General features: G+C 42.9%; 1 protein-coding gene across 1 annotated transcript; it reads right to left on the reverse strand.

The window, feature by feature from the left end:
* Positions 1 to 2,180: 2,180 nt before the first annotated feature.
* On the reverse strand, positions 2,181 to 23,925 carry LOC129341395 (pantetheinase-like). The gene is made up of 8 exons (XM_054996572.1): positions 23,847 to 23,925; positions 20,418 to 20,647; positions 20,208 to 20,338; positions 15,935 to 16,127; positions 7,998 to 8,289; positions 5,141 to 5,511; positions 4,117 to 4,287; positions 2,181 to 2,874 (listed from the first exon to the last, which is right to left on the reverse strand). Exons 2-8 carry the CDS (start codon positions 20,631 to 20,633, stop codon positions 2,677 to 2,679), a joined length of 1,572 nt encoding a protein of 523 aa, XP_054852547.1. The 5' UTR covers positions 20,634 to 20,647; positions 23,847 to 23,925; the 3' UTR covers positions 2,181 to 2,676.
* Positions 23,926 to 25,117: the final 1,192 nt, after the last annotated feature.

Consider the following 25,117-nt stretch of genomic DNA (forward strand, 5'->3'; position numbering starts at 1 on the left):
GTCACTGTTGGGGTGTTGCTGCTGCTGGGTCTTCCCTCCCCGTCTGCATGCTCTCCAAGGAGGTTTAGGAGTGGCATGTGGAGGCAGTGGCTGAATGAGCAGCTGCTGATTGGCTGTGCCTGTGTGTACCACTCATGGGGCCATCATTAGCTGCCATTACCTGACTGGTGGCTGTTGCCAGGGTTGCTATGGATGCTGACATGCTTGCTATGCTGGCTGTGCCTCCTAGAGGGGTGTACGTTGCTGTTTCCCCCTTCAGAATATCCATAGGAAATGGACCTTTACCTTTGCTTTTGTATCAATGCCTGACCACCTCCCCTGCAGCAGCCCCCAGGATTGTACTGAAAGTAACATTTCAGCCTGGGATGTGGAAAATATTTCTTCTGCACAGTTTACAATGTCAGAAGGCTTTATATACAAATCTACTCAATAACTCACAGAGATCTTAAGCCATATTTCACCACTGAATAAACTTTCAGTCAGGAATCATTCAGGAACTTCCCCTTGAGTCAATTTCTGTCAGACTCCCACAGTCTTGAAAGTTTCTAGTCAGTTTTTCTGAAGGACTCACATACCAGATTAGACCCATTTATACACAGTCATTCTAATCCAGACAGCCTGCTCCACCCTCAAGAGAGACTTTTTAAAAAATTGCTAGTTTCAAGAGTGAAACTAGCAAGTTTGCTCACTCCCAGACCACAATTTAACACACCTGCTGTATCCAAGAATCTGACCTCCCCTGTCAACTCCTTGCATGTTTCCCAACATTTCATCCACTCTCTGAGAGCCAATTGCATATTGCTGCAGCCTTCAGATCAATTCACATAGGATTGGTTGTTTAACAGCTAGGGCCCAGACAGCCTCCTGTCTGTCACAGAAGGCTTCAAACTTTGCTCGGTTGAATGACATGACAGGGAGTCAAATTCTCAAGCAGGGACATCTAAGGGATGGTTTAAGCAGCCTCTGCTCTTACTTGTATCTTGTTGTAAGGGAGCCAATGATGTCACACTTTCTAGGTGTTGGTATGTTTAATCTAAGGAGTTCTATTAGTGTATAAAAAAAGGCCATCGTAAAGGTTAAACAAATTTTACTGGATATCCAAAACAATCATGATATAACATCAAATGAGAAAAAGCACATAATGGTATTTACAAGAATAATATATCTGACAAAGGGAATTTTGACTTTCAAAAGTTTATACTCTGGGGATCTTGTTGTTCTTTAAGGTGCCACTGGAGTCAAATCTTGTTCTACTTTAGATCAACACAGCTATTCACCTTATAAAGGATTTATTTTTATTTTATTTACTTTATTTATATCCCACCTTTTTCTCCTATGGGGATCCAAGTTGGCTTACATAATTCTCCTCCTCTCCATTTTATCCCCACAACAATCTTGTGAGGTGGGTTAGGATGAGAGTGTAAGACTGGTTCAAGGTAACCCAGCAAGATCATATTGCAGGGTGAAGGTTCAAACTTGGGTCTCCTAGCTCCTAGTCCACATTCTAACCACTATAACCAAACTGACTCGCAATAGGGTTACATATTAACTCCCTATTACAATTATTAACATAGTAAATAAAGATATTATAAATTAAAGAGAAATATAAGGGTTAGTAAATGCAAAACTTAGAGATTAATAGTTTAATCTTAATCTTGGTGGTGAAAAGTGCTGTCAAATTACAGTTATGGAAACCCCTGCTGACATTTTCAAGGCAAAAGACTAACAGAGGGGGTTTGCCATTGCCTGTTGCTGCAACTCTGCTCTTCTCTGGAAGTTTCCCTCCAATTATTAACCAACACTGACTCTGGTTAGCTTCCAAGATCTGATGAGATCAGGCTTGTCTGGACTATCCATGTCAGGGAATCTCAATTTTAGCAATCATAAAATGAAAACAACAGTTCAGAGATTATTTTAGAAGTCAGCGATTAGGGCACAGGTATCAAGAAAGATTCCAAGAAAGATCAAGAAAGATAAAAGTATACATTACCAGGGCTTTTTTCAGCTGGAACACGGGGGAACGGAGTTCTGGAACCGCTTGAAAATGGTCACATGGCTGGTGGCCCCGCCCCCTGATCTCCAGACAGAGGGGAGTTTAGATTGCCCTCTGCAACCTGATCTGGAGATCAGGGCATGGGGCCACCAGCCATGTGACCATTTTTACCGAGGGCAACCCACTGAGTTCCACCACCTCTTTTCCCAGAAAAAAAGCCCTGTACATTACCAATAAACAGCTATGTGTTATCAATGTTGCACCGATAGCCTTTCAAATGACAGTTTTGAATACTAAAATCACAATGGCCTGGATCCTGTGGAGTGCATGCATACAACACAATTTCACATTCAAATTCTGTATCACCTGAAGATGATTCTTACTCATCCTTCTTTGATAAAGGCTTGTGCATGATATACAATAAGGTAGCCTTGCCCTGTGACAAAACTGAATGTAGAAGAAACATGTTAAGAACGAGAAAATGAAAAGAACTGAACTGCTTTGAATACAGGGCAACTGAATTGATCTCTTTTTTTAATGAGAATGAGCTTCTAGGGCATGTTCTTTTGGACTTGACAGAGAACTATGGTGCGAATAGGATCATTACAGTCGGATAGAGCAATCTTAACTATGCCACAATTAGAAAAAGGAGTAATGTTTCAAGATAATACAAAATTCATGAATTAAAGTACAGTATGAATGAATAACAGGAAAACAAGAAAATATTGTAATGACAATGCTGACATATTTTGTCCATAGCCTCTCAGAGGAACCTGTGCTGGATGGGGTGGATCTTTCTCGTACCACCTCCCAAACAGTGTCACTGTTAATATTGGCTTTGATGTACCATTCTGACTAATCAGCTGCCCATCATTCAAAACCTAATGAAGGAAAACAATTACATGTTCATTTAACAGTACAGTAACATACAAGGTACAAGTGTTACATACTTACTGTACATGATAGTTCCTCATAGTTTACTATGAGGAAGTAACAGAATGAAAGTAAGTATGAAATGAAACAGGTGTCCAATCCAGAATTCATATGCAGTCTACAGTGCTTATTATGAAGCTCTTGGCCCATTTATTTCAGTGGAAGAAGTCAACATGCACATACAAAGGGAAGTGACACATCATCATCTTCCTCTACTAAAATGAATAAATATGTCCGTATGGGTGGAAGAATCTCCAAAAAGAGATTGTAAAGTAGAGGAAGAATCATCCACTGGACCATTTTACTGAGTACATGTCAAACAGCAAAAATTTTTGCATCCTTTATGAAAAAGTTGCCACAGCTGAATGAATAAACTGTAAAAATTGTAAGTAACCATATTACTGATCCATAAAAAGAATCCAGAAACAACAGTTATACCTTTTTACTATGACCAGGGCTTTTTTTCAGGGGGAACGCAGGGGAATGGAGTTCCGGAACCTCTTGAAAATGGTCACATGGCTGGTGGCCCCACCCCCTGATCTCCAGACAGAGCGGTGCGGAGGGCAATCTAAACTCCCCTCTGTCTGGAGATCAGGGGGCGGGGCCACCAGCCATGTGACCATTTTCTCTGAGGGCAACCACTGAGTTCCACCACCTCTTTCCCCAGAAAAAAGCCCTGACTATGACCAACCAAACTATCACACAATAGCCAGAGCTCTTTATCAGGCTAATGAACATTCAAGAAAAAAAAAAGAGCACAGAAAAGAGTTTCGGGGCATGGTAGAGAAGCCCCTAGTCTGCAGTTTGTATGATCTTAAAATGGAATAGAGCATGTGCTTCAGATGTAATTAGATTAGGTGTTAAGTGCAAAATACGTTTCAAATCCTACCACAGGGTATTGGGACAGAGAAGCAAGTGACTGTTTAAGGAAATCCAGTGTTTTGAAGAAAGAAGTTGGCAAGTAGATACCTTTAATTTAATAATACATATGTAACATTTTAGTCATATTTTTTCTGTGATGTAACCTTGAAGCCATGTAATACCATACTTTCACTGGAGTAGTACTATGAAGTCAATGAGTGACCTCTGAGCAATATGCAGATCAGCCAATGAAATCAAATGCAGGGCAAAAATTTTTCCTTAGAATCCACCAGACACTTTAAACTGACAGATTTTGGTTTGAAATATACCTGAATCCCTCGAGGTGCCAGCTGAACTCCACTTAGAAGAACTTCTGGGAAGACATAGTTAGTGCTAAATGTGCCACTGAGAGAAAAAGATCCAAAATGGGTGTGAGCAGTAGTCACTGACTCTCCACATGTTTGCAAGTCAGTATTTTTACACTTCAGCAATGTACATATCTAAAGGGGAAAGAAACAATCTATTGGCAGAATATTCAGTACTCACAATAAAATAACTGAATTTTTACCAATGTCAAAAAATTAGCTGCCATATTCTCAATAGGTTGGATTCAAAGGTTCCATTCTACTGATGGTAGAGCCTTCCTTTGATGCAAAAAGCCTTGGTCTACCATGAAAGATTGCCTGCACCAGAGGACAAATCCATGAGCAGAATGAAATCTTTGTTGCAAAGGAAAGAAAAGCAAAGGAATGGAGAGGACAGAGTTCATAACCAACCAGGTATGGTTGGTTATACTATTGTTGTTCATACTGGGATGTGGGTAAAGATTCAAATGATACTTTATTTAGGGTGGCAGGACTATTACTAGCCCATCTGTTAAGATATTGCTTCTAGGGATCCCACAGGCTGCTTCGTGCATTTGGCGACTTTCACTCAAATTACCACATGCCTTACATACAGCCCTTGAACTTACTATTTGCACAAATGTGACTGCTTGAAAAAAAGGCCAGCCAGGATTGTACATATAGTGCACATATCATATAAAGCTCTCGCATTGGTCTACCATGAAAGACCATTCAGTGGCTGGTTTATGTTATAAGCATCTTACTGTGGTTCCCATCAAAGTCAAGAACCTACACATTTCCATGAAAAGTCGCATGGTAATTGCCAAATGTATTAACTAAGCCATGTCACAACCAATAATTTTAACTATTTAACGTCAACTGAAATTAATGGGAAAAGGGGCTTAACTTTAGGTGAATCATAAAAAAATAGGGCATGATATCTAGAATTGTCTCCTCATATCCAGTTTCCATCATTACGAACAAAACTCCCCCCTCAACAAAATGAGACCTGTAAGTAATATTCTCCTTCGACCACATGAAGGCCATCAAATGCACCCAGCACATAAACTTCATCTTCTCGCTGCTCAATCATCCTGTAGCTCAAATGGCAGCAGAGATCTTTCTGGCACACTGTAAGGTTGCCTGCTTGGCTCTTGAGCTTAGAGAAAGTGAATTCATCAAAGAAAATGAGTCCTCTGAAATTACGGTCCTCAGGGAAAGGTTTTATATTTGAGGCATACAAGCTCCAGTTAACCATAGGAAGGTAAGTAGGAGAAACAGAAGGGCGGGAATTGAGTTCTGAGATCAGAAGTGTGCCATTCTCAGATTCCACATCATAATGATATGCATGGGATCCATCTGGGGCATAGATACCACTTCCTAAAGAATAAAAGACAACAGAAGACAAGCAGCTATTTCATCTGACCTGCATAGTGTCGTATCATTGACTTAGGCATATGTTACTACAACATTAGCAAGGACCAGCAAATCAAAATAAGAAGCATTAATTATAATATCATAATAATAACATTTGATTTATATACCACCCTTCAGGATGACTTAACACCCACTCAGAGCAGTTTACAAAGTATGCTATTATTATCCTCACAACAATCACCCTGTGAGGTGGGTGGGACTGCGAGAGCTAGAAGCTGTGACTGACCCAAGGTCACCCAGCTAGCTTCAAGTGGAGGAGTGAGGAATTAAACCCAGTTCTCCATATTAGAGTCCCACGCTCTTAACCACTACACCAAACTGGCTCTCATTAGTGGGAATTAGTTCCCAAAACAATATCCCCAATGCTATTCTTCTAAAATTTAGAAAACTTAGTTATTCCACAGTTTTCTCCTCCTTTGAATGCATTTTCAGGTACCTTCCCCATCACATTCAAGAATAGTATATACTCATAAATATGCAAGCAAGTAGACAGAAAATTAGTCCAAAAGCAGGCTCACATACACTGGAGCACACAAATAAATATTGAAACATACACCGTTTTCCCTTCTCATTCCATTTGGTCATGATGTTGGTCTGGATGGTTCTCGTCAGGCCTGATTCAGATATAAACATGCATTTAAGAAACCCTGAGAGTCGAGTTAACGTTTCTATATCAAATCATTTATGTCCCTGCTAGAGATATACCACAGATAACATCTTTGATTCATTAGTGGGTATAGTACACAAGTAATACAATTCTGGAGTCTTTGCTTGTCTTAGGCATACACTAGTACATTTTAAGCCTTTATTATTACTTCCATTTTAAGCCTTTATTATTACAAAATAATTATTCAGTATTCTTAATAATAACTCAATCAATGGAAATTTATACTATCAATTATAACTATGAAAGGAGAGCAATTACGAGTCCAAAAAAGTATCTTACCTGAAGATATGAAGGTAAAAGGCCAAGAGACCCTTCTAAGAAGAAGCTCTCAATCAATTAGCTTGTTATATTTATAGGGTTTCAGAACCTTCTCTCAACAATAGTTGCTTCAGAGACTCAAATTTTTGGCTAATGTATGATTTCATACATCAAACAAGATTATCCATATTTGAAATATCTTCTTGAAACTTATAACAATCTTCTATTCATTCTTGCTACTTTTTTTGTTAACAAAATCTATGTAGAATTAGCAATTACAAGTTTCTCATGGATGTGAATATCTTTTGGCCCTCCACCAATACATCTATCCTTGAATAATGTTGTCAGCCATTCTCAGATACTCCCTGCAGTTGGGCCTTGTTATATTGTATATACTGATATGAGTTACATGGCTCTTCTAATCTACACATGGCAATACAACTGTGTATTGTTTTATGCCCCACTCCAAGGTTGTAAGACTAGGCTTGCCAATCCCCTGTACGGGTGGGGGATCCCTCCCTCCCCTCCTCCCTCCCACTCCCACTTACCTAGCCAGCGGGGAGGCACACACCCCAGGATGACTCCGGGTGGTTCAGCATGCCCCCAGGTGGCACAGCATGCTCCCGCGCCCTGCCACGGCACGCTCCTGCACCCCTCAATGGGCCTGTTTCAGGCCGAATCGGGCCTGCGAGGGGCAATTCAGCCTCCTTGCTGAGTGCAGGAGCACTCCTGGGCTGCCCTTTGATCCATGTGATGACATCACTTCCCGGAAGTGACACCATCACACACCACACTTAGTGGGATAAGTGCCAGGGTCCCAGTCTCCCGCTGGAGGACGCACAGGATCTGGCAACCCTATGTAAGACTCTAGGCCTCTAGACTTCCTTTGTGGCATGTCTAGTTATGGAGCCAGGCCAGCCCTGTTTCTGTGTGCATAGGTGTCTTGAATAACTCTCTTGGTCATATCCAGCAACTGTTCCCCTATAGTTCTAACTATACCCATGACAATGTCTATCTCTTTGCTGGTTAGGGACATGATAATAAGACTTTGTATTTCTCTATTTGAAAAGCAACAAGTTTCTGGTCCAGACTTAACACATTAAAAACAACAGGAAATGCATGCCTCTGATTGGCTGCCAAATATAGTATCTGGAGCTCCTTCAGATTGTCAGGGATGCTATTCAGAGGCTCCAGATGGCATTGCCTGCATCCAGGGATCTGTATGCCTATTTGAGGTTTTCAAAAGCAAGAATGTTCTGTTTCGTATTTAAAAGAAGCCTAACAGAGCTTCTGTACCTGTTGATGGATGTATGTGGTGGTTATGAAGGGGAACAACTAGTAGGATTCCCATAATGCTATCCTACAGTTACTTCAATTAGAGACCCCCCTTGTAACACTGGCTTGAACACATTCTAAGAAAAGCATCAAGAATATCAACAGCCAGCCTCCAGCTGGTTTCAGATTGATTGATGGATGGAATTAATTATAAATAACTGAATATTACCCGTCATGTTCATTCCAGTTTTATGAGTATTGGCTGACAGCAAATTGACCTGCATGCCCACAGCCCATGCTGAATGGAATTCAACAGCAGTTAAATGTGGAAGAACATTCATCCAAGCAGTAGGGAAGAGGATGGTGTCCACCTTGAGTTTGCTCACCAGGGTCACAGCAGGGTCATGAAACAGTATGTCAAAGCATGTGAAAATACCAAATTTCCCAAAGGAAGTGTTGAAGGTCACAAGCTCAGGCTTTTTAGGAAAATCAAACTGGACTTCAGTCTTAAAGAGATTGTACTGTTAAAAGATAACAGATGTAGAAAACGTTAAGGCACTTCAGTGAAAACATGGAGCCATTTTATAACCTTAAAAGTGCACGGCAAAAACTTCTACCTGTTAAATTTTTGTTTAAATGAAAAGCTAGTATTTTAAATTTAAAAATAGTTTTAAATGGTTTCATTTTAAATGTTTATACTATCTTTCTGGTTATGGAGAAATGATGGGCTGCACCAACTCTAGCAGGGATTGCAATGACATGTCAACTGCAAGGATTGCAATGACATGTCAACTGCATTGCAATGACATGTCAACTGCTTCGGGATGGGATTGGATGTGGTTCTGGATAGAATAGAGTTAGTGCAATGGTCAGACCACGTGGTTCTGGAGGCTCGGCTGGGTATGTCAACACCACCACCAACCCGCAAACGTGGTGAGCAAATTTATGCTCGCCTATGGAGACTCATGAATCCAATTGGTTTCCAGAATGCTCTGTGGGAACCGATGCTCCATGGTGGTTCATTGGATGAGCTGGTGGAGGACTGGCAGGTCCAGCTCTCCAAAGCCATCGATGAAATTGCCCCCCGTTATCCTCTTCACTCCCGAAATCGCCAAGCACCTTGGTATACAGAGGAGCTATGGTGACAGAAACGGGAATGAAGATATCTTGTCTCTCCGCCACAACCTACCGGCCTCAGCAGATACAGTAGGTGAACTAGAGGCCCCTTGGCCGTCTTTGGGGCGGATATTTGATCATTCCAGCCCTCTTTCTGGGGAGGAGGTGGACAGGATTCTGCAGGTGCCGAAGCCTACCACATGCCTCCTGGACCCACGTCCGTCATAGCTGGTAAAAGCCAGTGTTGACGGATTATGGGGTTCCTTGGAGGCAATTGTAAACTTGTCCTTGAGCTCTGGAGTTTTCCCCAGGGCACTAAAGGAGGCTGTGGTGCGGCCCCTTCTGAAGAAGCCATCACTAGACCCCGCCAACCCGCTCAACTACCACCCGGTCTTGAACCTCCCATTCCTGGGTAAGGTGACTGAGCGGGCGGTGGAGAAACAACTGCAGAATTTCCTGAAGAAGACCTCAGCCCTAGATCCCTTCCAGTCTGGCTTTTGCCCAGGACACAGGGTCAGAGGACAGCGTTACAGTGGCTAGTCCTTTCTCCACGATCGGGGACAGAGGGTGGCGCTGGGGGAGAAGATATCATCCCGTAGGCCACCAATATGTGGTGTGCCACAGGGGGCGATACTCTCCCCATTATTATTTAATATCTATATGCGCCCCCTTGCCCAGTTGTGAAGTTTCGTGCTTGGGTGTCACCAATATGCGGATGACACCCAGCTGTATCTGTTGTTGGATGGCCGGCCTGGATCTACCCCAGCTGCCCTGGAGCATGTTTTTGAAGCTGTGGCTGGATGGTTGAGCCAAGTCGGCTGAGATTAAACCCTCCGAAGATAGAGATCCTGTACTTGAGCCGCGGAAACGTGGACTCAGGACCCCGGCTTCCTACATTCGATGGGGTGGTGCTTACACTAGCTCCGAGAGTTAGGAGCTTGGGAGTGATCCTGGATCCCTCCTTGACGATGGAGGATCAGGTCACTGTGGTTGCCAGGTCTTCTTTTTGTTATCTTCGACAGACCAAGCAGCTTGCCCCTTATCTTTCGTCCCGCAACTTGTCTACAGTGGTCCAAGCAATGGTCACCTCTAGGCTGGACTACTGTAATGCACTCTATGCTGGGCTTCCCCTGAACCTGATCTGGTGGTTACAGCTGGTAGAGAATGCAGCGGCGCAGGTCATCACCGGAACGCCAATGTGTGCACATATAACACTGGTATTGCGTCAGCTACACTGGCTGCCGGTGGAGTACCGAATCAGATTCAAGGTTTTGGTACTAACCTATAAAGCCCTATGTAAACTGGGACCAGCATATGTGTGGGACCGCCTCTCCCCCATATGAACCCCAGAAGACTCTTCGCTCTAGTGATAAACATCTACTAAAGATCCCTGGCCCTAAGGAGGCCTGCCTGGCATTGACCAGGGCCAGGGCTTCAGTCCTGGCCCCAGCCTGGTGGAATGCTCTGTCCAATGAGACCAGGGCCCGGAGAGACTTGTTAGCTTTTCGCCGTGCCTGTAAGACAGAGCTGCTCCACCAGGCATTTGGTTGATGTGAGGCGGTGCCCCCTAGCCGGGGGAGTACAACATATGTCCTCCCTACTAGTGATACCTCCATCTCTCATAGTTCCCTGCCAAAATGCTTCAGAGATGGCTAAAAAGGTGGTCATTTAGATTATGTGCCGCTGTGTTATGTATGTATGTATGTATGTATGTATGTATGTATGTATGTATGTATGTATGTATGTATGTATGTATGTATGTATGTATGTATTTTAATCTGTGTATTTAAGATGTTTTATGGTTTTTAATTGTATATACTGTGAAATATGATTTTAAACTTGATTGTAATCTGACATGAGCCTGCTGATGCAGGGAGGGCAGAATATAAATCGAATAAAACAAACAAACAAACAAATAAATAAATACATTTTCTTTAGTCTTTGGACCTTCTCTACAGCCTTTCCCCCAACTGTACCTATTTCTGTAGTATAAAAATACCTGTACAGCTGTCAACCCTGGACACTACTTCCTGATCTGGTGAAATGAGTTCTGGCCCATGAACATGGTGATCAGGTGGCTGAGGGAGAAAAAACTGAAGCCAAATCCAGGTAAGATGAAGGTGAAGCTGACTGGAAGAGCCATTGCTCTCGGTGGGATTTTACTTCCTAAAATCAATAGTGTAATACTTTTGCTGGCAAATTCTATTAAGAGTTTAAGAGTCTTGCTGGATTCTGGTCTCCTGCTTTTTTCCCCAGTTAGGAAACTGGCTCCCTGTTTGCAGACATCCAGCCATGCTGACCCATACTTTCATAACGTTGAGGCTAGATTACCATAACAAACCTTATATAGGATTGGCCTTGAAGATGATCAGAAAACTGCAGTGCAAAATGCAGCAGCCTTTTTGTTACCTGAGGCTAGCCAACAAGACCATATTACTCCCATTCGGAGGCCTTTTTGCTGGCTGCTGATTAATTTCAGAGTATAATTCAAGGTATAGTTGCTCAGCTTTCAAGCCCTTCATATCAGTGGGGCCCTCATACTCAAAGGATCGCATCTTTCTTCATGTTCCCATTTGGCAGCTTCATTCTTTCCATCGGGCCCATTGTTCATATTCACTTTATCTAAGGCATGTTCTGCAATGATCCGGGCTCAGGCTTTTTCAATTGTTGCCCCATGTATGTGGATCAGCCTCCCACTTGAGGTAAGGGGTGCCTCTGACCTCCTAACTTACTAGCAAGGTTATTAAACAGGACCTCTTTACATGTTACATAGGATTGCAAGGTCCCTATTAGCAACTGGTGGGAGTTTGGGGGTGTGGAGAAGGCACAGGTACTCTCTTTTTCTCCTTTTGGGCACATACCTCAGTGCTCTTCTGGTCCCAAGCAGGGCATGATGGCATAATTTCCATTAGCACAAGAAATGATGTCATTGCACCTCACACAGGAGCATGTAAGCAGTTGTTTGCCCTGGCTGCTTGCTGATGGTGGGCAATCTCAGGGCAGCCTTCCTCCTCCTGCTGATTACCAGAAATCACAGGACAGAAAGGCAAATTGACACAAGTCAATTTGTGTTTGCTCACAAAATGTGAGCAAACACAAGTTTAGTTGGGGGAAATCCCAACCCAACTCACATTTCATGTGTTACCTGGTGCTTATTTTGTGGGAGCTCAAATTGGCTCCTGTGCATGCACAGAGGCAGGAGGAGTGTCTTCATTCCTTTCTTTGTGCCTCACATGCTTTAACTAACAAAGAAGGGCCATGGGGAGACAGCTGTTTCTCTTACAGTTGGTTCCACGTTTCTGCCCTGGAGTGATTAGACAATTTGGGCAGATCCCAGGCAGACATATTGAAGCAGTTATAAGACAAATCGGAGGCAGGCAAATGTTGTCCCTATCTTCAAGAAAGGGAAAAAGAAGGATTTGGGTAACTACAGACCTGTCAACTTGACGTCTATACCTGGAAAAGTTTTAGAACAAATCATCAGTCAGTCCTGGTGTATTTAGAAAGGATGGTTGTGAGATTACTAAGAGGCAGCATCGGTTTCTCAAGTCATCTATTTTTTTGATAAAGTTACTGCCTTGTTGGATCAGGGGACTACTGTAGACATAGTTTATCTCAATTTCAGTAAGGCTTTTGATAAGGTTCCACATAATATCCTTGTTGACAAGATGGTAAAATGTGATTTGGATCCTATTACTATTAGGTGGATCTGTAACTGGTTGATAGAGCACAACCAAAAAATGCTTGTTAATGGTTTCTCGTCCTCTTGGAGAAGAGTGACAAGTGGAGTGCCTCAGGGACTGGTCCTGGGACCTGTTCTGTTCAACATAATTATTATAAATGATTTGGATGAAGGAATAGAGGGAATGCTTATTAAATTTGCAGATGATACTCAATTGAGAGAGATAGCAAATATGGTAGAAGACAGAGTCAGGATGCAGGATGATCTTGACAGGCTGGAAAACTGGGCTAAAACAAATAAAATGAATTTCAGTGGAGATAAATGTAAAGTTCTGCATTTAGGTAGGAAAAATCAAATGCATAATTATAGAATGGCGGAGACTTGTCTTGGCAGTTGTATGCGCAAAAAGGATCTAGGGTCTTAGTACACTGAACATGAGGCAGCAACGTCATGTGGTAGCTAAAAAGGCAAATGCAAATGTGGGCTGTATCAATACAAGAATAGTGTCCAGATCCTGCAAGTGGAGCGAACACAAACCATTTTGCGTCTCCAGAATGTTAAGGAGGAGGAAAAAGAGGATTTATGGGATCTCGCCTCGGAACTTTTAGCGACACCCGCGAGGGCAACTAAAGAAGAAGTGAAAAGCGCCATTTTGGGAGTCTGTCGGACATCTTCAAAATATGCAACGAAGCGGCAGCTGCCTCGCGAGATTGTTATCGAGTTTTCATCTAGGAGGGTCCGGGACAGTATCCTATATAATTCATACAACGCGGAATTGGACTTTCTGGGAAATAAAGTCAAGATATTGAAGGACGTTCCATTTTTAGTGCGGAAGAAAAGATTTAAGTACAAGATGTTGGCAGCTCTTTTGAGGGAACGGGATATAAAGTACAAATGGCTACTCCCGGAAGGAATCGGGTTTAGTTATAAAGATAAAGCTTACAAGATTAATTCGGAAGATCAGCTAAGGGATTTTGTGGATAAAAATCCAGAATTTGGACCAGACACCAAGCAAAAAGAAGAGGATCCGAAGCCTGAAGGGAGGGGGGAAGCAATGAGCGCTCCGGCGGTAGCTGCGCAGAGGGAATTGCGCCCAAGGCCCAGGGGAGGGAAAAAGATTTAATTTGAGCTGTAATTTGTAATTTGTATGATCAACCACTCCGTCACTATCTTATTAAGCTATTTTTTTTAATGTGGCAGTATGAAGGGAAAGCATTGAAACGTAGTGTTTAGTGTTTGTAGATTACCTTCCCCTTTATCTCCACCCCCCCTTCCCTTTCTCTTTTTTTTCCTTTCCTTCCCATCCCTTGTGCTATTGTAGTCTTTTGTAGTTACTGTTTTGTAGGGTATGTATGTATGTAGTAGTTTTGTATGTTAGATATTGAAAAATAAAAAATATTATAAAAAAAAAAAGAATAGTGTCCAGATCATGTGAAGTGATGGTATCACTCTATTCTGCTCTGGTTAGACCTCATCTAGAATATTGTGTTCAGTTCTGGACACCACAATTTAAGAAGGATATAGACATGCTGAAATGTGTCCAGAGCAGTGCAATGAAGGTGGTGAGGAGTGGAGACCAAGTCCTATGAGGAAACGTTGAAGGAGCTTGGTAGTTTAGCCTAGAGAAGAGACGACTGAGAGGTAGTATGATAAACATCTTCAAGTACGTGAAGGGCTGTCATATAAAGGATGGTGCAGAGTTGCTCACAAGGAGTTGAAATTATATATTATATTCACCAAGGCACTGAAATTATATCTAAAGAGTTTTCACTAAACATTAGGAAGAACTTCCTGACAGTTAGAGTGGTCCCTCAGTGGAACAAGCTTCCTTGGGAAGTTGTGTGCTCTCCTTCTTTGGAGTTTTTAAACAGAAGCTAGATGGCCCTCTGACAGCAGTGATGATTCTGTGAACCTGTGCAGATCATGAGAGGGAGTGCAGGAAGGGTTACATCAGTGCTTAGTTCTTGTGGCCCCTTCTTACATGCCCAGGGTAATGCTGACCATCACTTTGGGGTTAGGAAGCAATTTTCCCCAGGCTACTTTGGCTGGAGATCCTGGCCAGGGCTGGTATACCCATTGAGGCCAGGTAGGCGGTTGCCTCAGGATGCAGGGTGCTGGAGAGGGTGCCGGAGGAGGTGCTGGGGGTGGGAGCATGTGCCACGGAGCTGCAGCCTCCCAGCCCTCCTGCCCCGCCCCGCCCCGCACCACCACCACCACCAGCACATGCCCCCAGCCAGGCGCAGGAGCCGCGGACAGGCGTCTGCAGTGGTGCAGGGCAACTGATCAGGAGAGCTGGGAGACTACCCGCGCGCCATCCCAGTCACCCGCCGCAGCAATTGGGCAGGCAGTGTGTGCACGCCCATGATGTCGTCACACATGACGTCATCACACAGGCTGGTGTGTGCACGTGTGTGCATGCGCGCGTGCGCCCGGCCCACTGGCTGCGGGTTCCAAAATCCCTGTCGCCACTGCTGATCCTGGCGATGTTTTGCCATCTTCTGGGCATGAAGCAGGTGTGGGGGAGGGAGGTAGTTGCAAATTTCCTGCACTGTGCAGGACTAGATGGCCCTGGAGGTTCCTTCCAACTCTATGATTCTATGCAATAGCCCTCCCTCCATGGCCCTTCTCTGCTAGCTAAATTATATGGGGCACAAAGGAATGAATGCAGATGCTCCTTCTGCCTGCATACACACACTGGAGCTGATTTGTGCCCATACTGTTTTAAAAGTAAGCATCTGGTCACATGTGAAATGAATGCTATCCGAATCGGGGTTTCCCCTGACCAAACTTGCATTCGCTCACATTTTGTGTAACATGTAATGAGGCCCAGAGTTATTCTGAAGAGCTTTTCTGAACCTGGACAAAGGGGGAATACCTAGGTGGTGAGGGCATAAGGTGTTTTTTACAATATTTACTGTTTTATCAAATTGTTTTTATATTGTTGCTACCTGCCTCGAATCCTGAGATGTTTGGGGAAAAGATGGGTTTTAAGAAACCACAGGAATCAGAGGCATTTTTTACTACAAAGGTGTAATATCCATTCCAATGTGCTCAAATATATCCATATGTTAGACCTTGCTTTTTTCAAAGAAGCATTACCAAATAGGGGAGATGTTTATAACCAGGAAAAGAATTATTATAAATGAAAGTACAAGATTAGATCCAAAGTACTATATGTGAAGCTCACAAAATGCATCTCCCTGTCCTACTGCAGGGGACTCTCATGAACAGTGTGTGCGGTGACTGGGGGTCTGCAGTGGGAGGGATCAGGAAAAATTGTGCATCAACAGTGACACCGTTTTGACAACCTAAGTATCATTATATTGCTGGAACATCACCTTTAGATCCACCCCAGAGTTTATTTTTACCTTATGGTAACGTGCCACCAGTTTCCCATCTGAATCAAATACAACATTTGTGTTATACTGATAGTGACCATCACTGGGACATTTGGGATCCATGTAATCACATTGCTTCTTGTCTCCAATATTAGCAACCACGTAGATGGAATTGTCCCTTGCCAGACAGCTGAGTCTTTCTTGCACTGGGGCAGGTCCAAATCTAATTTATAGTATCAAAAGAATGGAGGACTTTAAGCAGCTGTATTCCACAGTATCACCCTTAAACAGCCATTTGTTATAGATCATCCCACACTGGCTAAGATTATAAGAAACATTAGAGAAAGTAGAAAGCAGGCTGGGCAAAATTAGGTATTAAAGGACTATGAGAACCATTATATGGTCTCAAAACAGTCAGTATCCCTCTGTCAGCTTTCCCATTGTGTTCAGCTTTCATACAGCACAAAAACCCGCCACCACTGTCCCTGCAGCACTGTCTTTGGTTGTAAGAGATACTCTGCCTAAGAATCTACATTCTATTGTTATGGAGCCATAGGCAAATAGTTTGCCTTTAATACTAGACTAATTAAATTTCTGAATTGTTAATTAACTAAAAATGTACAGTGAAGGGCGAGAATTCTTCTTTCACTTTCCCCTTAATTACCCACTCTGATGTTTTCTTTGACATGGGCCATTTTCACATGTCTTACCGGCTCCAGTATGTCGTGCAAAGCTCCCACACGGACAGCATCTTCCTGGAGTGATTTCGCATGAAAACTGGGAAATCGCGGCAGGAAGACGCTGTCCTTGTGGGAACTTTGTGCAATGTACCAGAGCTCATAAGACGTGTGAAAATGGCCATGGTTTATGCCAAGTCACATATTTCTGCTTACATGAAAGATTCTTCTTACAAAACTTTGCTTGACAAACAGTTTTCATCCCTATTTCCTGCTCAAGTGCTTATGGGATATATCACAAAATAAACCTGGGAGGAAATGATCATTTACTCCTCTCCCCTTTTCCCCTTCCATTCCCAATAAGTTTGAAATAAATAGCAGCTTATTGTCTCATTAAAACTATGTTTTTCATAGCAACATGGTAGATTTTATAAAGCATTTTTTTCCAAAACAAGGCAACCATTCCATGAAAGTAGATATCAACAAAAACTGAACTTAAATATTTGGACTCATCCAAATGGTTCTCTTTTCAGAAATCAGAAACATATTTTTGTAATTTGTTTCCATACACACACGAAAATGCTTGAAGCTGCCTTACAGTTAATCAGATCATTAGTCTATCAAATTCAATATTGTCTACACAGATCAGCAGAGGATCTCAAAGAGTCTCCGGTCTTTCACATCACTTCCTGCCCGGTCCTCTTAAATGGAGATGCCAGGGATTGAACCTGGGACCCTCTGCATGCAAAGAAGTCTCTCTTCTGCTGAGCCACAGCACTCCCCCCCCCCAAAAAAACAGGGCAACATTACAGTACAAACTTTTAAAATTATTTCCATAAATGTTTTTTATCTCCTTTTCAACAGAACTATTTCAGGTGATTTAAGGAATGTGGAGGACCCCATTCAGGATCAAAGCAGACAGGATCCTGGAGATCTATAAATCAGATTTCACAGCATAATTTAAAAATGAATTAATGTTATGTGAGTGTAGTGGTTATAGTGTCAGACTAGGATCTGGAAGATTCAGGTTCAGATCTCCACACTGCCATGGAAGCTTTGATGTGTGACCTTGGACCAGCCACATACACACAACCTAACCTAACTCACAAGGTTATTATGAGGATAACATGGAAGAGAGATGTAAGCCACATTGGATCCTCTTTCAGGAGAAAGCTGGGTACTAATGAATAAATAAAATGTTGCACACGTCCACCCCATTTATATCAAGACTACTTAGAGAGAGAAGAGTGAGTTTAACTCTTCTACCCTTGCTGATCAAAATTGACTACTTCCCCATGTTGTGTAGCCCTTTGAAGAAAAAAGATGGGGTATCTGTCTTTTTTTCCTTAATGAATTAGTAACACCATAAAGAACAACTTATCTGTGAATTAGTAAATGAAAGTAAAGGAATAATTCTTGTAATGGAGGGAAAGAAGGATCTCAGCTAATTGCATGGGCAACTAAATAGAAAATAAGGTTCAGTGTAAGAAAATTGATACATATTCCCACACACCCCACCCCAGCAATTTCACATGTACATTGACTGGATGGAATCTGATCAACTGGAGAGGGAAGAGTAGTCATTTCTAACCCTGGGAAAGTTTATTCTTGGGTCACAGGACCCATGCGAAGTAACAGCCGGGGAGGTCAGGAGTAGAGAGGGGCACGAACAGGAAAAAAATGAACATGATGTTTGTTGTTCGTTGCCATCCATAAACAGGGACTCACGAACAACCACGAACATAGCCCTGTTCATGAACATGTTCGTGGTTGGCTGTTCATGGGGACCAGCAGGCTCTCCTCCAGCCATCATCCAAGTTTAGTCAAGATCCCTATTGCTCCAACTTCCAGAAACCTGACCTGAGTAGGCACCAGGAAAGCTACCAATAATAAATAATAGCTTGGTCCCAGAGCCTGGCAGCAGCCCTGGAACTTGAAGGGGTAGATCTCTACCACACCACTCCCAGAAACCTTACCTGAGCAGGCAACAGGAAAGGTACTAATAATAAATAATAGTTTTGCCTAGAGCCTGGCAGCAGCCCTGGAACTTGAAGGGGTAGATCCCTATCCCACCACAAACAAACAAAAAAACAAGTTCCAATGCACTCTATCAAAATGCCAACAGCAACTGTCTCTTCCTCTCCACTGTCTGCAAAGTCAGAGCTGGGAGCCCCCTCCCCCCCGGTCTTTGCTCCCGTGTAACAAATTTGGAGCTCCACACTTGAAAAGAAGACCTGCCTATCAAGCTAAATTGGGCTTAGATTGGGGTTTCCAGGGCAACAGCAGGAGTTCAGACAGAGTTCAGACAATCCCTGCCTAAGTTGCCAAGGGAATTGATTGCAGGTGCCAGACTGTCTGGCTTGACGAACAGCAAGACAAAAAGCAACGAACGAGGCTTGCAATGACCACCTGTTCATTTAGAATGGGGCCTCACGAACAGCTTGTTCGTGAACAGCAGATTGGGCTGTTCGTGGCTTTTTTTAAATTCGTATTGCTGTTCATGCCCATCTCTAGTCAGGAGACTGCAGTGAAGCAAGGTGCTCCCTCTTGACTCACTTGAATGGAGCTCCATTGTTGAGGGAGCAGGGAGTGTTATATACAATCATACAGAGAGAAAAATAAACAATGGGCTACGCAATGCAAGTGATGCAGTTCATGGCATTGATGAATTCTAATTAAGCAATTTACATTACAGTGTCTCTGGGAGATTGAAAGTTTATCCCAACGGGCTGTTTATGACAGATTTGTGTTAATTCATTCTTTTGCATACAGGATGCTCTATTTGATCTATGTGGACAGCCGAAAGGCCTCGTTGGTACGTGATGAGATATATTGTGCTGCAGGATGTGCAGGTGACTGATGCAGATGATTGATGATATGGCTCATGATATTAGGTCCTACAACAGAAACTCTCAGGAGAGAAACAATGGAATCAAACTATAGTGATTATGGTACAATTAAAGAATCACCTTAATGTTGTATTGTCGAAGGCTTTCACGGCCGGAGAACGATGGCTGTTGTGGGTTTTCCGGGCTGTATTGCCGTGGTCTTGGCATTGTAGTTCCTGGCGTTTCGCCAGCAGCTGTGTTTCGCCACAGCTGCTGGCGAAATGTCAGGAACTACAATGCCAAGACCATGGCAATACAGCCCGGAAAACCCACAACAGCCACCTTAATGTTCTTGACTGCTGTAAACAATGTGGGCAGTTTCAGCCATACTCTGGTCTCTGAGACCAGAATAGGTTGTGCTGACCACAAAGCTGACTTCCCTTCACTCAATATAAAGGGCCGGGCCCTGAGTAAAATTTTTAGCTAATGGGAGAAGTGCCAATTATCCCTGCCCACTGTAGACCTCAGTTTGGCCCTCATAATGTTCTGAGGGTCAACTGTCCTTGAGGAACAGCATTTTGAGGAGAACAGTGAATTGTAGTGGGAGGGGGAAGGCTGGAAAAGTTTGTTCTATTGAGGAAATTTAGTTTGGATCCAACTCAAAGTTTCTATCTGAAAAGAACCAGCTCTAAGACCCCTCTATATATTGCAAGTTCTACAATTTAGTACTGCACTACAAGTGTGTGTTAAACCAGAGCACTTCATAGTTTTTGTAAGACTGCATATAGAATCAAGTACCTTTGTGAGTCATCACATGGAATCCAATTGGCTTGTGGATCTGGAATATCTTCAAGGTAGGGGTAAAGAGTTTCTCGGGTAAAATTAAAGCCATAGATGCCATCTTCAGGAGTCACAATGATGTGTGCCCCCTATCAAGAAAAGAAGAGTTAAAGCTCCTTCCTGCCACATAATAACAAACACACAAAGCCAAGAAATAATCATCACCACCTGAGTGGCTGCTGTTTGGATGGCTTCTTCCAAAATATCCATGTTTTTGTTCATCAATTTTAAGGCCTCTTCTGAAGAAACAGGTTTTTGGGTAGCCTCTGACAGTATGACTGAATGCTCATACACTGCTGCAATGTATTTGTCTAAAGCAGAGGTCTTTAGTATCATCAAGAGAACAAAAACAGATGAAAGTAGTGATGAAGGTTCAGAGATCATGGCTGGAACTCCACCTGGTGAAAAAACAGAAATAAATGAGAAACAAGAAAGCAAAATAAGAGAAGAAAAAAGGGTAGGCAAAGTCCACTGTTGCCTGCTGACATGTGGGGCTCTTGGTGATTTAGTAGTTTTGAAAACAAGAGTGTTGCTCAAGACCTACAAAGAAATTGTCTAACAAAATCGCACTTTGAGCTTTTTTATGCACCAGAAGTCACCAATTTGGCTTAGCCCTGATGAGTACATTATTGGATAGCCTTTGCAAATTAAACTTTTTGTGATTTTGTCTCATTTGTTGAACTCCCAGGATTTCCCATTAATGTTTCAGCAGGAGTAATAAAATAGGATTTCCCTGTTAGTTAAATTTAAAAATGCATTGGTCAACTTTTATGAGGAGGACTAGAAGCTTCTGTAAAGCACAGCAAGCTACTAGTTTGTGACAAAATAGCAATATTCCTTGCAATAAAGATGTCACAATATATCAAGCACCAAACTTATATACCCAGATTCTTCAGAAAATAAGATAACATGACAGTTCTGTAGCAGGATTTGAGTCCAGTGGCACCATAGAGAGCAACAAGATTTTCAAGGTATTAGCTGAAGAATTTTGTTTGTCAGATAGTTGTCTGTATCATATCTGTTGTTAAACTGACATCTTGCTTTATATATAATATAGAGAATGCATCTTAATTCTTTTCCTCCAAGGATCTAGATTAGAGGTTCTCAACATTTTCAAGTATGAGAACCCATTTTTAATATTGTTGCAGATATGGCTAGAACTATAGGGGAACAATTGATGATATGATATGATCAAGAAAGTTGTTTACGACAGGGCTAGCCCAGCCCCATAATTAGACAGGCCACAAAGGGAGTCTAGAGGCCTAGAATCTAACAACCTTGGGGAAGGATATAAAACAATAGAGTTATACAGTTGTATTGCCATGTGTCGATTAGAAGAGCCATGTAACTCATACTAATGCATACAATGTATCAAGGCCCAGGTGCAGGGAGTATCTGAGATTGGCAGGAAAATATAACTTCACAGAAGCTGGCAATATTATAGATGTACTGGTGGAGGGCCAAAAGATATTCAGATGTATGAGAAACTTTTAATCACTAATTCTACATAGACTATGATAACAAAAAGTAGCAAGAATGAACTAGCTATATGTTTCAAGAAGATGTTTCAAATATGGATATGGTATGAAAATCATAAGATAATAGGGCCGTTTCCACATGCTGTTAAAGAGACGGCCCACTCACTGAACTCTGGCTTCCCCCCCACCCCCACTCACTCCATACATCTCCGATTTCAAAGTGGAAGCAGGCAGTTTGGCTTCCGGTTTTTTGGCGTCTTTTCTAAGAACGGAATTTCCCACACTTTCCTGTACTGGCTAAAAGACGCCGAAAAACTGGAAGCCAAACTGCCTGCTTCTGCTTTGATATCGGAGACATATAGAGTGAATGAAAAAAAACCCACCAGAGTTCAGTGAGTGGGCCATCTCTTTAACAGCATGTGGAAACGGCCTAGGTTAGCCAAGAACCTGAGTGTCTGAAGCAGCTATTGTTAAGAAAAGGTTCTGAAACCCTATATATATGATAAACTCCTTGATAGTGATCTTCATATCTTTGGAGAAGATACTTTTCTGGACACATGTAATTGCTCTGCTTTAATGATCTATGTAGTTATAATGGATGGTATGATTTTCTGTTGATTGAGTTGATGTCAAGAATCCTAAATAATAATAATTATTATAATAGAGGCTTAAAATGGAAGCAGAGATTCTATAATTGTACTACATGTACAATACCTAGTAAAAAACCTAAAACGTCATCTGTGGTGTACCTCTAGCCATGAGTTAAGTGATTTGATACAGAAAAGCCATCTAACACCCAGGGCTTCTTAATTGCAGGCCTATATCTAAATCAGGCCTGACCAGAGTCATCCGGAACAATATCAAAATTTTTTTGCAGTCTTCCCACATGATATTGATTGTACTGTTAGTAGCTGTTAATTGAAAAATACATAACAACAAAAAATCTGAAATGACAATGCTTAGTGTGCATATGGACTCACGGACCCTTTGCAATAACGTTGCAGCCAAGTGTCCCAGGGCCTCAGGCTGGGGACCACTGATCTAGATAAAATGGATTGGATCCAATGATCCATCCGTGGAAAACGCTGATGGTCACAGATCTTTCCTGCATCCCCCCACCCCCAAGCAGTTCATTCTAGCCCTGGGAAAGTTTATTCCTGGGGCGCCAGTACCCACATGGACTAAAGTTTGCAGTAGGGGTAGAGAAAAGATTAAATCACCCTTTGGGGCTCTTCTGCTAAGAGAAGAGGAAGGAGAGGATGATTTTGGCCCATCCACCTCCACACTGCAGCCTCTAGCCTGGTCATTAGTTCATGTGCATCCTGTGATCCCATGAATAAATTTTCTCAAGTCTGGAAAGGATGGCTGGGTGGAGGGAAATGTGCCATCTCTGTGTCCAGTGATCACTGGATTCAACCCAGTAACAGTAGGGAAGAGGAAACTCTTCTGAGAGCAAATAGGACAAAGTTTTCTGGTAGGCTAGTACTCTTTTTTCCCTGCAGATGATCTCTTTCCATTTCTGTTTAACCAAAAACTATCAGAAAAAACTCAGTAGTTTCAATGCCATCTCTCCAGCATCTAGAAAGAGCCCTGGATCAGCCCCTCTTTTCCCTGAGTAGTGCAAGGTGCATAAATGAGGCACAACTGATGTTAGCTCAGAGTCAGCAAAGTCAAGGAAATAAACTTTAAAAACAAAGGAGGATATTAAAGGCTAGAGTGGGATTATAGGAAAAAAGTTATTCCGGCATACTTTCATAGATATTACGTGTGAGGTTGAAGAGGGAACAGAAGGGCGTAGGGTTGCCAGGCCCCCGCTGGGGGCGGGGGATCCCCCAGGCTGAGTTCTTCTCCTAATGGAAATGGACACCAGTACTGCCCATACCCTCCCCAAGCTACAAACAATTCAGGGATTTCCCAAAGCGAGGCTTCTCTTAAGATTGTTTGTTTCGAGTCATGACTGTGGCTGGGGGGTGAGGAGGTGCGCAAGTCTAAGCAACTTCACACACAGCCGTCTGAGTCTCAAATTCCACTCCTTTATTTCCCCCCTCCCCCGCCCCCGCAGCAGGGGCCCTTGACTTGCTCCATTTAGTGCTGTCAGGCTGCCTTTCTTAAATCTTACTTGTGTGTGTGTGTGTCCCGGCAGAGAACGGCGTAGAAGCTGCCAGTAAGTCTCAGCTGCCTGCAAAACAATACAGAGCTCAGCTTCCTCCACTCTTCCCCCTCCCCCACCTTCAGACTTTTGTCCTGGGCAGCCTGTGTGTGTGTGTGTGTGTGTGTGTGTGTGTGTGTGTGTGTGTGTGTGTGTGTGTGTGTGTGTGTGAGAGAGAGAGAGAGAGAGAGAGAGAGAGAGAGAGTGCATATGAGCTCCGCTCTTGCAGTTGCTTCCCTTTGCAGTTCTGTACAGCTCGCCTGCAGAAGGTTGAGAATTAGCTTGATAGAGACGAAGCTGAAGTTGGTTCCCAGTTCCCAGTTCCTTATTTGCAGTTCCTTATTCCTTATTCGTTATTCACAAAGCCAAAGAAAAATATTGTGGGAAAACTGAAAAGCTATAACTCCAAAATAAAGTTTGCAGGGGCACATATTATACACCTCCATATTCATAAGACTCAGCACTCTAAGGGGACCTATACTGGGTCATCCTATAAAACCCAGATCTTGAGTAAACAGCTACAAAATAGGATTCCCCCAGAACATTACAATAAGAGGAAAGGGGCGGCACCTGCAGCAGAAAAATACTTTGGATCACCCCAAATCACATAGATCTGAACTCAAGAGATTGTCCCCTACAAGAGGACATGTGCTGTTGCTGATCCAGTCTCTGGTTCTGGACCTAAGGCCTCCTGTATGGCCTGCCTGGAAAAAAATTGTTTTAGGCATTGCTGTGAATACGGAAGTGGGGAACTATAAGCCCTCTGAAAGCCAAAACAATCTTTGGATCACCCCAAATCACACACCCCTGAACTCCAGAGACTGTCCCCTACAAGAGGACATGTGCTGGTGCTGATCCAGTCTCTGGTTCTGGACCTAAGGCCTCGAATGTGGCTTGTCTCCAAGCACCCTGTATTAGACATAACTTTGAATAAGGAAGTGGTGAAAATATAAGCCCTCTGAAACCCCAAACAATCTTTGGATCACCCCAAATCACACGCCCCTGAACTCCAGAGACTGTCCCCTACAAGAGGACATGTGCTGGTGCTGATCCAGTCTCTGGTTCTGGACCTAAGGCCTCGAATGTGGCTTGTCTCCCAGCACCCTGTATTAGACATGGCTTTGAATAAGGAAGTGGTGAAAATATAAGCCCCCTGCAACCCGAAATAATCTTTTGATCACTCCACATACCCTTGAACTCCAGAGACTGTCCCCTACAAGAGGACATGTGCTGGTGCTGAT

Source organism: Eublepharis macularius, chromosome 1, assembly GCF_028583425.1.
Source record: "Eublepharis macularius isolate TG4126 chromosome 1, MPM_Emac_v1.0, whole genome shotgun sequence".
Taxonomy (NCBI): Eukaryota; Metazoa; Chordata; class Lepidosauria; order Squamata; family Eublepharidae; genus Eublepharis; species Eublepharis macularius.